Genomic DNA, 18477 nt, shown 5'->3' on the forward strand with positions numbered 1-18477 from the left:
ATTCGTTAAATATAATATATAATGAAGAATGATAATTAAAAAATAAAATAAAATGCGCCTGTATAAAATGTATAGCAAAGGTGGTAAGCCAACATAAATAGCGATGTTTCTTTTTATATTATAATTTTAATCGTCTGAAAAAAGTTGAGAATAATTGTAGATATGACATATTGCGTAAGATGTAGTAGCAGTTTATTTTACACAAATTTTTCACACGCTGTACACAAGATTAACTCTTTACGAACAAATAAAAAAGAAAAGAATATAATAAATCAAATTTTAAAAGGAAATATCTTCGAATGTTTCTCAATAGAACGTTAACCAGTTAACGAAAATATTACAGGAATTATAACAAAAACAGCCTTGTAAATACATACGCCTCACTGCACCAACGGTTACTTTGTTTACTTTAATATTATTGTCATAGACACAATGACAATTCACAACTTACTGACTTTTGAGAATTGTCCTCTAAAGGTAATTAATTGTGGGAACCACAAACTAAATGCTCATTATATCAATATCTTAGTAACATAACTTATGAAGTCGATCTAAAACTCATACTTTTACTTTATTTTTAAGTAAAAAAAATATTACTTGGTATACGCAGAGGCTAGCTCTAAACTTAAAGCTTTGTCCCTTATTTTTATTTTAACTATATTGACTATTTTCTTTTCAAATGTTTTCATTGCTTTGTTTCATATTTGTTTAAATTTTAGTGGATACACACAATACAGTTCACAATATTTATTAAATATATATGTATGAAGGTGTAGCTTACTTCTCGTTACAGTTTTTAGCTTGAGATTTATATACAGAAGGCTCTTGGTTTCATATCTGATGAATATATTGCTGTCTCATAAACCAGGGCGACCACTTAGGCTTAAGACCATCTGGCATCTAAATACTTATAAGTTATAACTTCAAAGACGTATTTTTTAAAAAAATATTCATGTTAGAAATACTATGAGAATTTTATATTCTTTTACATGGTGTGTTATGTTCCTATAAATGCGGTTCATTGATGTACCAAAAACATTTATTTTACATAAATTTTAATGCTTTAGATTTCTCTCGTCCTTGTTATGGCTACAATACATGATAAATATATATAAATTATAAAAATAATGATTTGTTTTATAGTTTTTGATAGTATTATGGTTTAATTTAAAGCAATTAAGGCTTTCTTATTTCGAATTTTTTTTTTTATTGAATGAAACATAAAGTCGTCAACTTTATGTTTCATTAATAAAAAAAACTATGAGTTTTCACCTACAAGTAAAAAAAATGAATATTTAACAATATACACTAAATTATAACAAATTATTACCTCAACAAAAAAATTATAAGTATAGATTTCGATCATATTTATGATTAATATAAAAAATGAAACCTTCACAATCTAAAATGTCTGGCGAATATAATTAAAGATATTATGATTCATAATGTCCTGAAAAAACTGGTACAGAAAATAAAATCCAAACAAAATTAACACTAGCCAATAGGTTCCATACATTCAAATTTCTTACTGACCGTGATAGCATGCACTGCGTTAAAGACTGGAGTCATTTGAAGTCATTTCTTACGCGAGACGCTCGCGAGTTTGTGTTGCGTATGTTGAGACTATATTTACGTAAATAAACACTTCAGTGAACATTTCGTGTCAGAATGGGATGGATGGATCGGATTACAATGGAGCTTTGGATGCTCATATTATTTGGTAAGTGTTTGTTATTTGTAAATTTAATATACGACTGAGATGAATAAAAATATCAAAAATTGTGGGAAAGTTAAAAGTTGTTATAAATATACTTTTTTATATTTGTGGAAAGTTATATCTAGCACATGATTCAAAGTATTCTTCCTTTAATTGTAATTAACACAAAATAACAGTGATTATTTAAGAATTTCAAAAATATATGTATTTATTTTAAAGGTTCCATAACGAAGGTTTTAAAACATTAAAATTTAAAAGTTTCTATTTATCAACAAAAAGGCGGTAAGCATTCATATGGGTTTTGTAAATAATACACGGAACCCAAAACCATAATTGATCGTTACACTTATTACGTTCGACCACGATTTAAGATCTACATTTTAAGACAAGCGTTTTCCTTTCGTGACCTTAAAGCGAAATAAAAAGGCATATCGCGTTAAATCTCAATGCCAGTCTGTGTTGAAAATTAAAAAAAATAAGGTCGGAAAAAAATCGGTAACGTTTAAAATTGATCACCATTAATATGCCAATTTCTCATAGGTTCATATTTGATTTTGTAATGTGAGGGCTTTTGTCAAGATGCTCTCATAGGACAGCAAATTCTAGAATACTTATGCAACTATGATGTCGTTAGGATTTCCTTAAAAACTTTCCAGTTCCAGCTTTGCCTTAAAGTCATAGTTGGAAACGGAACGGTGTTTTCAAAGACACTACGAATGCATAATGTTATATTTTTTATTTCTAAAAAGTCTTTTTCAAGCTATTAAATAATAATTAAATGTAATGAGTTTTCCGTAGTCATTTCACACAACTATTTACAAATACGAAGATAAAATTTTATAAATTTGCAAAAAATAACTAAAATTTATAACTTAATAAAAATTTGAATTTGGAACTGAGTACAACTGTTGTTGTTAAGTAATGTATAATTCTGACCACCTTGTACTAGTTTCACGATGTAACTGCACCAGTTTTTCTTCATTTGAACTCATGTCACGTATTTATTTTAGGGATATCCGTTATCTCTCCTAACTTAACTTCAAATTCAAATAAGGTTTCAAGAATTTAAATAAATGTTTTACGTCTCTAGGTACTCCCAAATCTAAGGTAATCTCTCTTTTAGTATTATCTATGATATTCTGTAATATCAAGAATAGATAAGGTGTCGTTAAAACTTTTCGAATCCTTACTTATTATTGGTTTAGTTGGATCAGTATATCACTTTCTTTAGGATCTTTTGGACTTCTCTTTTTCTTTTATACTTCGAAGAGTCACACAGTGATGGTGAAGTTAATGTGCTAGATTGGATTCAAAACAAATTTTAATCACGAATGGCAAAATGTTTCATGAGAATTATTTCATGAATACGTTAAATACCTCTTCAAAATAAATATCTTCTACTTTGTATTGCTTAAATTATATATTTTTATACATAGCAATTCTTAGTAAAATAACTGTTTAGTTAAACTATGAAAAGCCTTATTGCAAACCTACTGAAACATTAGGGCCCAGAGAGTTAAAAAATGCGTACGCATTTATAATTGTATTTTCCATAAAATGTTGTATCGCTCGATATTAAAAGAATTGGTATTCGGTTACATTATATATATATAAAACTGAAAGATTAATTCGATATGACATTAAAGATTTCGATTCATATTCATAACAGAAAATTTAGAAATCCATTATATATACAAAAAGTGCATTTTAATTAATTAATTACAAATATATTGTTAAAAAATTAAAATTGGCCATTTGGCTAATATAATAGATACCTATAGGTATATGAGTATTGTAATTTATTAGAAAATCGCATGATATAACAATTTTAAGTTATCGAAGATATTACGTTATTCTTTCGTTATCTAATTTGATAGATGATTATTGTATTAATTGTTCAACTTACGAAATCTATATGAATAATTAGATGGAGTCTGATGCGGTCCATTGAAAGAAAATAATGAATTATTCAGAAACGCAAGTAAAAACAACTTTCATTTTGTAAGACGACAATAAATAATATTGAAACGTGAGTTATTAAACATAAATCTAACTACATATAGTATATTATAATAATGACTAAGTATGCTTAAGTAATTTCTCTTGGTAAATCTAATTTGAAATTTCAATATTATGATATTTAAACACAAAGTTAGAGCGATTTCTTGTTTAACAATTACAATATCGTTTGGTTTCGTTATTCGTATTTCGCCAGATTATATAATATAAAAACGAGTTATACGTTTAGCAGCGTCTGTAACAATCCGAGCGATATATACTCGGATATTCATGAGTGATGTATAGAAGTAGATATATTTTATAATATTAATTAGTAGACAAAATCAATTAGCTGTTCCTAAATATTGCAACAAATGTCATGATATCAGAGAACACACTTCGATTACTCGGTAACAATTCTGTAAGCACATTAAGAGTAAATATTGCTTTGATGGTATAAATGTAGAATCCTTCAATATTATATCTTATTATCCTACATTAAGGTTAATTTACATATTTTATGGCAAGATATTATGCATTAGACATAGCTATATAAGAGTAGAAAACGTCTGTTTATTTATTTGCAATAAACTCGGAGATTGTGAATCGATTTATATTAAAACGAAATGTTATTAAACTTTTATTCAAAAAGATTTTAAATTACTTCACGTGAAAGTGATCCAAAAAATACAAACATTCAAAATACATTGACGTGTGCACAAGGCTTTATAATTATCAAAAAGTAATAATTTTGGACAAGTTTTAAAGATGATACCCATATGTGAAGTCATTGAACTAAGTTTCTAATGCCATTTTTGAGGCAACAGTTTGATTACGTGAGTAATGTTAATAACGATTCATAGAACGTATAGATACCTTAATTTTCTTGACTAATATTTCACATTTATGGATATTTTACTGGTGAAGACTCAGAGATGTAACAACCAATTATTTTTTTTGAGAAAAAATCTTTGCTCATTCTTAGTGTCTCGTTTTAATTTAATACACATACTGAATAGATTTTTCTCTTCGCACATATGAAAGTATGTACGATATATACGTCAATTTGCAATTTTTTTAATTATGGTCTGTGTGTCTGTTTGTTAAGGCTAATCTTTGGAACAGCCTGACCGATTATGACAGAAATTTCATAGGCAGGTAGATAATGTCATAGAGAATAACTCAGGCTACTTTACAACCGATCTCAAAATGGCTGAAGTGCTCATTCGACCAAATGTCTGATACTCTACTACTACTTCAATTAAAACTGGCATAATTTTAAACATTTTTTTATCGAAAGGGAGTTGTCCTGAGATAGTTTCGTTGCACCAATTTAGAATCTGGTTAAGGATACTTAAGAAATTAAATGAAACCTCCGACCTCGTAACAATGATATGTAAAACAATCAAAGGTGGTTTTATTATGCGGGCAAAATCATAGGAAACAGATAATTATGAATATTTAGTGATGAGAAAGTGAAAGTATTGAATATTTATTGGGATCTTTAATAAAAGAAATATCTACGGAGGGGTAGGCAAAGATCATTTTAGAAATTGGTTAGTAAAACTAAGTGAATTAAGTTACTCCATGCGTTTTGGGACACGAGAAGTTTCTTGCAACGGGAAACAATATTCTTACATTTGCAATGATTGATTAATGCTAAGATGTGTTATAAATTATTAAGATAAAGCGCATTAAGATTTAAAAAATAGAAAGTTAAAGATTTTATCCATATGATAGATAGGTGATAGACATTTGAGTTGATAGTTTTATTAAGTTAAAACCTCAGCTTACTTTAGTTTAACCGAACACTTAAATGTTGTATTTAAAAAGAATACTTTTATAGATAAATGTGAGCTGGTGTAAATATCATATCAATTTAAATCCAATTTAAAGTATCTGGTATTGATAACTGCAAATTTCGTTTATTATAAAAATGCACGTCCATTTGTAGTAATTGCGGCAACGTGTTTTTTTTGTAGTTCTATCATCTACATTTGAATTGATACAATTAGAATGTCTATGATTTTGCTCATAAATTATAATAGCTTCCGCGTCTCGCGTTAACGGTTTCCTCTCGCAATAGCAGGCTTAGAACAAATGATTCATTATTAATTTCCCATTGTTATATGACAAAGAAATTTTTATAATGTGACAGCATACATATCCCATCTTGATTCTTGAAAGTCAAAGTCTTTGTAGTCTTAGAAGAGGAAAATTGGGGTTTATTTAAGTTAGTAAGAATGTTCAAATGATTCCTACAATCACATTTCTTTGTATAAATTATTTAGTACCTAATTTATTAGAATTTTAACTTAGGATGAATAATTGACGTAAGATTTTAAGCCTGATTTATTAAATTAAATCAAGCAGCATTCATTTAATAAATTATTTCTTTATTCGTGATAAATTCTGTTCTATTTGAGAAAATAAAAGGTCAAATTTATTGTTAGTGTTTAAAACATATATTTCTTTTAATACTCTCGATGTAATTATATTAAAAATAAGTTTGTTAATTATTACTGATGTTTTCAAGACAGTTCCCATTAAAAAAATTTAATATTTTCGTTAAATAGATAGGTAGTAAAAAAGTAATTGTTAGTTGCCACTGAAGTTGTCACCTAAGCGATGGAGCTTCAAAGGATAAAAAATGTAGGTATATTTAAAATTATGACGGATAATTAAATCTTTTTTATTATGTAAAGTATGTAGATGTAACGAAGGTCGTCGACTCTCAACGAAATGTAATGGAGGAAAGGTATTGGCCATATGCGAATGTAATTGACATCACTTTTATAGTGAGGTAGTTAATAGCAGTTTATTATTATAATTATCTTTTTTTCTATTGCAACATTGACACATAGAAAAAAACAATGAATCAATATACACATGGAATTAATGCTAGTGTTATCGAATAGTAGATATTTCAATTAGTATCTAATTATAATTTTGTAAAAGGAAGAATGATTAATTAGAAGATATGCACTACCGATTTGGTCTGTCTTCTAATGTTTCGCAACGTCCCGTGTCGAAATAAAACTAGATTTATACGACCAAATGTTGTATAAATAAAACATTATTCTATAAAGTAAAAGGAGCCTTGCACGCATTTAGAAGCTAACCTACTTATGTGGTGAATTAGTATCTTGACTTATAAGTGATTTATCACCTTGTAGCAGCTCAGAGTAAGATAATAATCAATATCAAATATAAAATAAATTAAATGTTTTAAAACGAAGCTAAATATATTATAATTCAGTATTTAATATAAAACTAATGGACATACTTTTCAATCAACAGCCATAAGAACAAAATTATAATACTTATTAAAGTAGGTTATCGAACGAGAAACGTGAAACGTTTTGTGTGTAGTGACGAGATATGATACAATGTGAAACTAAAGTAAATATACTTTAAAGTATTTTTAATTATTGCTGTGTGAGAATATTTAGTGAGCCATTAGGATCATCTTTGTTTTACATCAATGAACTGGGTTAATACTAAATCGTGCAAAGATTTATAAATTAAAAATTATTATTATATATATTATTATAATTAGGTATACTGACATGTACTGTTAATATAACAAAATACAGTTTTTACAATAATGACAAGTAAGTGAACAAAGAAGGGCCAATGTGGACTCTATTTTCTGTATTTGGAGACTTTGCTTCATAAAAATATATTCAGTTAAAAGTACCTATATGCAAGTGCAATGAACTTATATAGGTTATTAATAATCGTAATATATTAGATGAAGTATTTAACTATTAAAACGGTTTATTTTGCTCTTGTTTTAATTCTCTTAGAACACACATCTGTTTCTATTTGTAAGGTGTGAACATTAGGTAACTTTTTCTAACACGTGTTATAACTAAATTATTCTTACAATTTACAGAGTAAAATATTTATTATAGGAATTACTTTAAACGAAACTTTCACGTAACTATTTATTATATATCATATAAGTACGGGATTACGTTAATACGATTTAAAGACGTCTGATCTGCGCTATAAAAAGGAGTTTTCACTTATTACATAGGATGTATGTTTGTTTTTGTACTAGGTTGTATATAAATATAATATTTTTAATCACGTTTTGAGGCACCGCTTATTTGTAGTTAAACCAGTTTGTGTTAAGAAAGCTATAGTAACAAATGTCTAGAAGAAAAGAGTAACTTGCATTAAATCACAATAAGAAAACTACTTCTTCTGTAAATTGTATTTTTACATATTTAAAAAGATTTACGTTATTATAAAGTACTTTATATTTGATGGTAACATTTAGTTCTGACTTTTCAAAGAAATTAGTAGTGACTATAAAACAACATTACCAATAAAGTTATATGCATTGCGTATTAAAAAAAACCTCAACGAAGCATCGCAAAGTTATTTGATGTTGCAGAATGACGAGTCAGATTTTCTACTTTCAACAAAGTTATTACATCGTAAGTTATAAAAGAGCGTACCTAATGGAAAAAAGACTTTAATGTAAATTATTCTGTCAATGGAGTATTCAACCGATACGTCATTAGACTGGCCTTTGTGGTGCACGTGTATTATAATAAATGTATATATATTTAAAAACCAAATGCCATTTTTTTTGGGAAACTCTATGAAGTATTTTAGCATACATGCCCGCATATGGATGCTTAATCTCGTCATTCTTTAATAGTAAGATGATATGATGCCTTAACTTTCCGAATTATATACGTATATTATTTAACCGGGCTCGAATGTTTCATTTGATATCTTTGACGTATTACCAAAAGGAGAACAGCCAAATATTACGCCTTCATTACTGTATCCAACTGGGTCGAAATTTAGTCTCCGGCGTTTATATTATTCGTGGAAACAAAAGAGTGTATTGTCCTCTTTGGTTCGCGTCGTTTTGATATTAAAATATCTCATGAGAAGGTCATAACAGAACTTACACTTCTAACACATTAACATCCTGTTTCTGTGACATGGGACATCGACAAGAGGACATCTATTGTTTGTTCAGGAGTAGGCTCGATATAGTAGTGAATTTTTTTTTTGTGAAAAAAGTCTTCATGACAGCAAAATGAATATTTTACTGCTAGGCTCAGTAGTTTATTTCGCATATTTGCTATATAAAAATCTAACATAGGTATCCGTTCACCCTGCTTCGGTGAGAATATGGTCCATTACGACAGGGAGCAAAACATTATGACTGCGTCTTATTATTCTATTTAATTTCGTTTTCCAATTTCTTCTTACTACGTTATTTTCATGGTTATATATCAGACTGTTTTAAATATTTTTAAAAATATTTAATTGCGGCTTTTCAAAAATTCTTCTAGTTAAATTCATAATGTTTCAGTATACTGTATACTTATTAAAAATATTAACGCGATATTATTTATATGAAAATTCCCATCTAGAAATAGCCTTAGCAACACCACGTTTGTAGTCTAAACCAAATACGAGTAGAAGTGTGTTGGCCAGTTGAAAGAACGTGTAGGTGATAATTATCATCGAATAAAGCCTTTACAGAGAACCTTCGTTTCTGTTCCCACAATTAGTTAGGTATGTAATACAATGTCAGATGTTATGGAAAACAATATTATCAGTTTAATTTGCTATATATAAATATATAAGCAGTCCTTGCAACGCGTATTAGAAAATATATTTCAATCAATATCAATTAACATTAACAATCGATTGTGAATAGCACTGATAAATGATGGCATAATCACTTAAATAGTATTTGTTCGTTAAAAAATCTTAAAAAATTATTGCTGTGTTTATCTTTTTTAATTAGACGGACTGTAGTTTTTTTTTTTAATGAAATTTAAATGTTGTCATAGATTTATAAATATAGCTTATTCATGAGGTCACCTACTTTCAAGGATTCAAGATGAACAAAATATGTGTAATGCTTAAATAAATATCATAAATTCAGTATAATGAATGTGTCAAGTTTTCATTGACAGTTTGCAAATTTGACTCGTAAAATACTGCCTTACTTAATAAGTCGTATGGGTGCAAACAAATTAATTTTCTACATGGATTGTGAAAATAGATACATATTTGTTATTGATTTTCAGGATGACTAAAATCGTTTATAATTTTATTTCCGTTAAATGATTTAGTTAAAAGATGTTATATAATAAATTAACAAATTAAAGAAAAAAACAAATATCATGTTTCTTTTTTAAGCCCTAACAGCGACCGGTTGTGACAGCGTCGCCGAGAGAGATTATATGTATGTATAATTGGGTGAAAGATGGTTCCAATAATAAAACAAGAGAAATGTATGGTATAATATTATAATTTAAATTAATAAAGTAGTTGGTTATTCTTGAAAAAAAAAAATTGTAGAAAAAAAAACACATCACTTTTTAATAAAATAAATGCTCTAAATAACATTATGTACTCTATTTTAACAAATCACCTAAAACGTCATCTCGGTCGTCAACTGAAAAGCGAGATATTCTTATTGTTTTAAATTGAATATTTATCTTATAACTTTCATTGATAATAATGTTTTGTTATAATTAGACATTAAATATCGTGGGAAAATAACCGAATAAAATTTCCTCAGAATATCGTTTTATAACCACACTAATAAATTCTATGTTAAACAATAGCATGTTTGAGAAATCAAATCCAATAAGAATGAATGTAAAATTTTATTCGATTTTTTTAAGGACCCACGCTGAGTCACAGAGAAAGTCGATAACATATTATTATTTCCGTTTTGTCGGTAAATGAAAGTTTCTAGGAAAAGTAGGTTATCACTAATATCATATAATTAAATCACTTCCTCGAAAATAATCTCAGCAAATATTTTAAACGGTTATTTCGAATACATTAGAATTCGATACAAATACGAAGCAATATAAATAATAAATAGCTTAAAAAACATTCAACTACAAGATTTAACATGCAAGTGGAACAATGTACTGTCTAATAACAAAGTATTTCGATATAATTCGCTCCTGATAGGATCTGCGGTGACAGTTACTGACCCACTTTGAGATTTCAACACACGTGAACAGCTTTCTGCTTAATATTATCTTCTGTGTATATTTCTTAATTTCTTTCATATCAATTAAACTTATTTGTTGTTAATTGAAGTGTTTGACATACAAAGCTACCGATCAATATAAGCTAAATCTTTGTTATAACAATACTACCTTTTTATTATTAACAATAATACTTATTCAACATAGCATAAGTAAATTATAGTAAAAATATTGTAATTACTACATAAATATCAAACAAAAACAATGCCTACTATGTCGTCACGCCATGTGTGAAACCACAATCAAGGTTTTCCTAACAGCTAAACTACTTCGCTCTCAGTTGCATAGACACTGTAATTTCATTGTAAACAATTAATCCAATACATCCTCTTTAATAACTGGTATTGAAAAGATGGCGAAGTGATAAGTTAGCGATATTAAAATAGAATCTTTTCATAATACCGTAAAAATGAACACGAAAAGTATGAAGTAATGCTGACAGTATAATTATAGGTCTTGCATCCAACAGTTACATACTACATTATTAATTACTAGGTATAGGTACCTAGTTGTTAGAAAAAAATCAAACCTGCAACAATAAGCCTGTAGAAAAAGTGTGATACACATACAAAATAAAGTTTCTTTGTAATTAGAAAATTCCGAAGCAAGTCCCAGTTTATTTTGATTAATATCGAAATTAATTTTTTATGTAGTTTTGCTTGCGACAAACCGTACCTATTAGTCAAGATAATTTGACTGATGTCGACAAATGTGATTTCTAAAATAAAGTTAATTTACATTCCAGGCGATTAACGATTACTTCGGGAATTTTAACGAATAGCGTAATAAACATGTTTACAAAAATAATTTAGTGATGATAAATAAAATTATATATTAAATTAATGAATTCCTTGTCCTATTTCCGCGGCTCCGTAATCACAGTTGTTAAGAATGTGCTTCAAAATTCTTTATCTTTAAATATAAAATATAAGTTCTTGGGCATCCGAGTGTAATAAATATATCTGGCATTGTTTAATTTCTTGTGTTGGTATACTTAACCCATAGTTCTTCATGTTTACTATAACTTAGTTCCTTCAATTATTTTGCGATTGCAGGTTAAGGTATCCTTTTCATATCGAAGTCGTTGAATGTAGTTTTGTGCATATTTTAAGATCATAGAACCTTTTTTCCCATACGCGAAGGATTAAGATCTTATTGTTTTTTTTTTCAAATTTTATATTATAAAAAAACGCTATCAAAATAAGACAGTAAAAGATTAATTTAATATAATATACTTATTTATTAAAGAACCTTTGTAATTAGATACAAGGGCACTAAAAAATTGCACGTCTTGTAATTGCTATCTCAGGAGATCTTTAATTACTGTTTCTTCATTCCAAATACCTTAAGACAATAGAGCACGTTTTAACCACAGTAAAATGTTGTATGCAAACGTTGTCAGGAATCTGGAATTGAAATGAGTCTATTTCGGTATGGACAAACGTATCTAATTTGCAGAGAAAGGCTATGTAGTATTTCGCAAGCTACATGAATACTAATCTTGCAATATTCATGCTATAAGCTACAACAAAATTGAAGGCAAATAATAAAATATTCCCGTTCGGTTTTATTAGAATGGAATAATAAATCGTTAGGACAGAATACATTTCAGGTTTTGGTTGTAAAGGGCGGTTATTAATAAAAATACAAAATAAAAAACACCTATCTGACTACAACACTTATTATATACAGCGTGTTTTAATTAGGTACATAAATTAGTTAAATAGCAAGATAATAATAAATCATGAGTAAATAATAAAAGATACGATGAGTTTCCTAAATAGTGTTACAAATTATTTAGGAACATTCCATTTTTTTATGTTTCTCGAAGGTTAACTAATCAGCGGGAACAAGTATTTCTTGATATTTTAGAGGATTAAATTATTCGTGTTTTTTTAAAACTATTTCACTTATCCGGGATATTTCGTAGGACGCAATACAAAATTACATCTTTGGTATGCAATTAATTAAAAGCAAATAGATATGACATATGAATATCCGGTCAAATAGGTAAATATCTAATCTTGTGACCGGTTTATACCACAATCTCACCTAATCTGTGATTATTGTGCAAGTTCTTTTCGCGTGGCCCTACTAGGCGACGCTTTCACTATAATAACAAACTTTCTATCACTTTAGGAATATGCTCAATGATCGTGTAAATTGCAATAAACTCACAAAATAAATTATTTGTATTAGTGGAGCCATAATAGAACTTTAGTTAAAGAATACGATTGAGTCGTCGTGGGTAATCATTGCGAGTAATGCTATATTCTTAAAAAAATGTTCCCTAAAATGCGTGATTGATTTATTTACTACAACATGTTGTAAAACATCTGTTAAAATAATATTAAATCTACAAAATGCGAAACGTTATTGATCGAAATAGAAAAACAAATCTTTATTTATAGTAGCACCGTATTTTTAATATTAGGAGAATATTAGGTAACTTTATAATGCGTCGTTAAGTCGTCTGCTTTCTATGACGACGGAATAACATTAACTCGACATTTTATAAGAAAAGTTTAATACGATTTGTTTTATTTGTTCCAATACTTACATAGCATTTATCTAAGATTGGATAAGCATATACTTATATGTTGAAAAATACTTATAACATAAAAATTATTATGTATATTAAAAGGCCGTAATGCAGTAAAGGACTAATTATATGTTTTTTGATATTTTGTAGTCTAAAGTATTTCTATGTTTTAATAACTATATATTTGTTTAATTCGTAATTCTTTACTAGTAAATAAGTGTATATGTAGTCAGAGGTTTTTAATCACTTAATTTTTAACGGTTTATTAAACCTGAACTTAATTATACACAATAGCTTATTGGCAGCAATATTGAAAATATATGTAGTTATAAGTTTGTTTAATTTAAGGATGCAATGATTACCTAAGAAGTTAGTACTTACCTGGGTAATGGGGTAGATAGGTACTGGGAAATGCGTGAGTTCTTAGGCCGTGACCGATTGTCAGAACATGTAGGTTGAGAAGAATGTTTGTTTAAATAATACCTATTAGCCGGGGCAGCGCAGTGTTGCATGTGACGTTTGAAAAAATAGAAATTACTTATAAATATGTAAAAAGTTTATACGTGAAATTCATTTTAATATTAAAATATAATAGACTGAGACCAGATAACATTTATTGCAAGTTAACAATTGTTGCTGTCTCATTGGTCATGAGTGTAAAAGTGGAAATAAATGCTAACCGAAACTATTCGCAATTGACTTTTCTTTGCCTTTGATTTACCGCACCTAGGTATATTGCATTATAGTAGGTATATATATATGTATATGAATAATATTAACGAAAACTATCAGTGCAATGAAAGAATAGGTATGTCATGTTCAAGTTATTTTATTTAATTACGTTAGAGAGATCTAAGATTTTCGCGAGTTTTATTCATTTAACTGAAACTAGTATTATTTGGATATACTTCGCGGATTTTATTATTTAAAAACTACATAATCCCGACGTTTCGGTTACTTTGCAGCAACCGTGATCACGGGCAGACGAGGTGCCCTCGTTCTCGGGATTATGTAGTTTTTAAATAATAAAATCCGCGTAGTATATCCGAATAATACTAGTTTCATTTATACGTTAGAGAGGTTTGAGAGGTAATTATGAAAGTAAAAGCTTTAGTATGAGTTAGTTTCGTCCAAACCCCTCGTAGGCAACTAAGATTTTTCTAAATTATAAGTTCAAATAACTTTGTCCAGTATGATTGTTATTTTCGTCTTATTTTTCGACTTCATACTCGTGATGGTCAGCGATTCCATTTGCATTTTAAAGTTAATGCATACCTCTCTGTAATATTTTAACAAGATATTATGTCGGGATTATAGTAATTATGTATGTATTACGTATACACGAGTGTCTAAGAACCACTTCTTAATTATATTTTTTTTATATTACAATATATATTTTGACAAAGTTAAGTAAGGGTGAGGACAAGTTTTATATTGTCATAAATATATTTGCAAAAGTAATAAAAATACTCAGTAAGGCCTTGATCGTTGTAATTCCGACACACAAATCGATTTATTTGTAAAAGTATACCTAATAGGAAGTAAAACCAACATACGCTTAACATTTGAAGTAGACCTTGACAAAAACTATGAATTTTGATTGTTCTGCAATAAGTAATACTGACAAGAATCGTATTTTATAAAATATATAGATAATAATAGACAAGATGTCACAATCTTGAACTTTATCGTCGTGCCTTGTTATAAAAAGGTTAAGTTTGTTTAGACTTTAGAGTACAACTTAGGTCGGAGACTCAACTGTAAAATAAACGTTGGAATAATGGTTTATCTACAAACTAATATCAAAGGTAGTGTGATAGTCGTGTCGCTGTCTAGGATATGGCATACAGGATGTAGGACTGATAGTGCCACTCATTTTATGAAGGTTATAAACGTCTATTAATTAAAAATAATATCCTAGTAGGTATTTTAGACAACTACCTATAAGTAGTTATATTTAGTACAAAAAATATATCTGTAATAAATATTTTTAAATTAAAATTATGAGACATAAATTACACATCTTTCAACGAAAACAATTTTCGAGTTCTCATAGTCTTAATTAAATTATCATAGTAATGAGTTCCTCATTACAAAACAGCTATATAAAATATTTTTAAAGAAATTTCTTGCCATTTCTATTTCCCGAACACTTAAGATTTCTGAATTAATATTGAGCACGTAATTTTTTTTTGTCATCATTCATTATATCATACAAAAATAAATAATAATAGAGAGAATAGAAATTGATAAAATATATAAGATGACGACCTTGAATTTAGTGTTAGGAGTTTGCACATTACTTTTTGCGGTGAAAGAATATTGTCTAAGACTTTCGTCCTGGTGGTATTGATTTATTTTGTATTTCAGTGTCACCAACTCTTGTTACAACAATAAGTATATCGCCAAATGGGAACAGCCCTGAGACAAAAATGAATGGAAGAATGGAAACAACAGCCTCTAATTCTGTTAATACTTTAAATACTGAAATCGGTATAACGCAAAAACTTGCTACAAATAAGGGTCTTAAATTAAATTCAACTCAGTTGTCCATTAATGAAAGGTACAGAAGATTAATACCTTATATGACATTTTACTATGCTAATGATTTATTGCCACCCACAACAGAAGCTTACACTAATAATGTAGAAGTTGAAAAGGCTGAAATTATTGAAGCTGGAACTTCGAGGCCTTTAGGGCGAGAACCAAAAATTATTTATTCACAAAGACAAAAAGATATTCCCAGGTACCAAGGAAACCGGTTAACCCCATTTAATATAGCCTCATCAAGTCCGAGTAGATTGTTCTATAAAGACGTTTTCCCTGTTGTGTACCAACATATACCAAAAGCAAATCACAACTACAGTCCGGCCTCGGAGAATAGGGATCATTTATATGACAGCTACTTCCCGAAACCCATTAAAGCACCGAGTGTTCCATTTACGAAGCCACAAACCAGAAAGCCATACTATAACTATAACCATGAAAATATACCCAACATTCAGTATATTCAATCCAATCAAGGAGAATCTCCAAAATATAAACTTGTGCCTTATGACCAGGCTCCACCAGTAAACGTTGAAAAAAATGGCAATTACAATAAACAATACAATGTTCCTGTTCTAATACCCGAGGAACCTGTTTATATCAAACCCAGACCGCATGTTTATCAGCCCGCGCAAAATTTCTATGAAAATAGCTACCAACCTAAGCCAAGAAAACCTCCAACCACAATTTCAGAAGTCTATTACGAACGAAGGCCATATGAACCAGTATTATCGGAACCAGTGATAGAAAGTGGTTTTAAGCCTATTATTAAATCTCAAATAACATCTACTGAAAATCCTGTGTATACATCGACTGCGCAAGATATACCATATGACGATTACTATCAGGAAAAGCAAGAACAACGCCAGTTGATTCAACCAGCTCAAATAGAGTCTGACGTAACAAAATATAGACCTCAATATGTTATAGAACAGCCGCCTATCCAGAACGAACAGTACAGTTCTTCAAAATCGGTGGCTTTAGCGGATTTACTTAATTCATTACAGATAAATAAATCTATACCGAAACCAATCACTAGAGAAAACGTCGGAGCTTCAATTAAGACATTAATACAAGTTTTGAATGCGTTAAGAGCAATACCTCAGGATAATGACGTTGAAACATCCGTATTAAGCACACCTAAGCCGTTTGAAGCGACTGAAACACCTGTCCGATCGACTCCGCATACCGTTGTTGCTACAACCGCAAGACCACAAAATTCTGATATCCAAGAACCTTTGCTTGCTACCATTCACACGCCCTCGCAACATATTGATGGTAAAGTATAATACATAGATATATATATATATGACATCAAGCTTTACAAAATATTGCTATAGATAAATTGTTTGTATTAATATATTACAGAATATCCAACTGGCGGCAGTAGCTCTCAGCGTTTTCCTCTTCCAGTTACATCTGAGGAGGAGGGTGGGACTCCCGGTAAACCAGATGTCGACTATCCAATTTTAACCGTTATACCTGAAACCAGTTTTAATTGTAAAACGCAACGTTATAAAGGATTTTTTGCTGATCCCGAAACAAGATGTCAGGTAAAAACAAATTAGTTCATACTTTATTACGTTCTCAGTGAACTTTTAATATCTCAGAACTGTTCAACATGGCATTTAATATTACAGGTATGGCATTACTGTGATTTAAATGGTGGTCAAGCGTCATTCCTGTGTCCTAACGGGACGATATTTTCTCAAGCGGCACTAACGTGTGATTGGTGGTTTAATGTACGCTGTTCACAAACCGCTCAACTGTACGTGCTAAATGAAAGTCTATACAAATATATTTTGCCACATTCACCTAAGTTCCCCGAAGACTACAGCGGACCTTTAGTAGATAAGTGAGTATTAAGAATGTATTAGTTTATTATAATGTGGATTTTAGAGTGGACACTATGCTTCTTATTGAAAACTTCTTGTAGGTACCTGTCGTTAAAGTTTAAAGAAATGGAAGAACAGTTCAGGAAGAATAAAAATAAAAAAGCTGAAAAAATGCAAGATGACGATTCAAATGACTCAAAAGAAACTGATGATTCTGTGATTGAAAGTCGAAGACAAGAAAACAGTCAGAATGACTCTGTAAACCAACCGCATGTAATTGTCGAATCGCCTGGCAGTAGTGGCAACGTTCAGAGACTACAAGATGAATAAATAATTAATTGTTTTAAACAGATTAGTATAGATACTCTTTTGTTTTATTATGTTTGAAATCTCCTAGTGACTTTTAAACTTGTGACTACTACTGTGATACAGTGTTGATTCCATTGTAAGTGATAGTCTTTTAAGTATTTATGCAACGTTAAAGGCAAAACTTACCTTTTTTTTGTTTATTTTAATATGATATAGAGTCCAGAGAACCTGTTATTTTGATTATATTCAAAGTTTATATTTTAGTTAAGGAATTAAACTTGCCATAATTCGCCATGTTTAATTCATTACGTACGTACTTAAGTTATGGAGGCTTGGATTTAAGGTAAATTAGGATATTTTTTATGATTAATTAGTGGAACGTATAGATATGGTCTACAAGTCAAAAATATTATGTAAGTTCGACAAATTTGGCACTTACAAGTTTTTAAAAAGGTTTGTCTTATCATGGATGTTGTG

The 18477-nt window shown here is 29.2% G+C and overlaps 1 protein-coding gene across 1 annotated transcript; it reads left to right on the forward strand.

The window, feature by feature from the left end:
- The first annotated feature begins 1559 nt into the window (after nucleotides 1-1559).
- Nucleotides 1560-18046, forward strand: LOC116769090 (uncharacterized). The gene is made up of 5 exons (XM_032660082.2): nucleotides 1560-1720; nucleotides 15680-17134; nucleotides 17225-17409; nucleotides 17497-17711; nucleotides 17793-18046. Exons 1-5 carry the CDS (start codon nucleotides 1669-1671, stop codon nucleotides 18019-18021), a joined length of 2136 nt encoding a protein of 711 aa, XP_032515973.2. The 5' UTR covers nucleotides 1560-1668; the 3' UTR covers nucleotides 18022-18046.
- Nucleotides 18047-18477: the final 431 nt, after the last annotated feature.

This window comes from Danaus plexippus, chromosome 5 (genome assembly GCF_018135715.1).
Source record: "Danaus plexippus chromosome 5, MEX_DaPlex, whole genome shotgun sequence".
Classification (NCBI taxonomy): Eukaryota; Metazoa; Arthropoda; class Insecta; order Lepidoptera; family Nymphalidae; genus Danaus; species Danaus plexippus.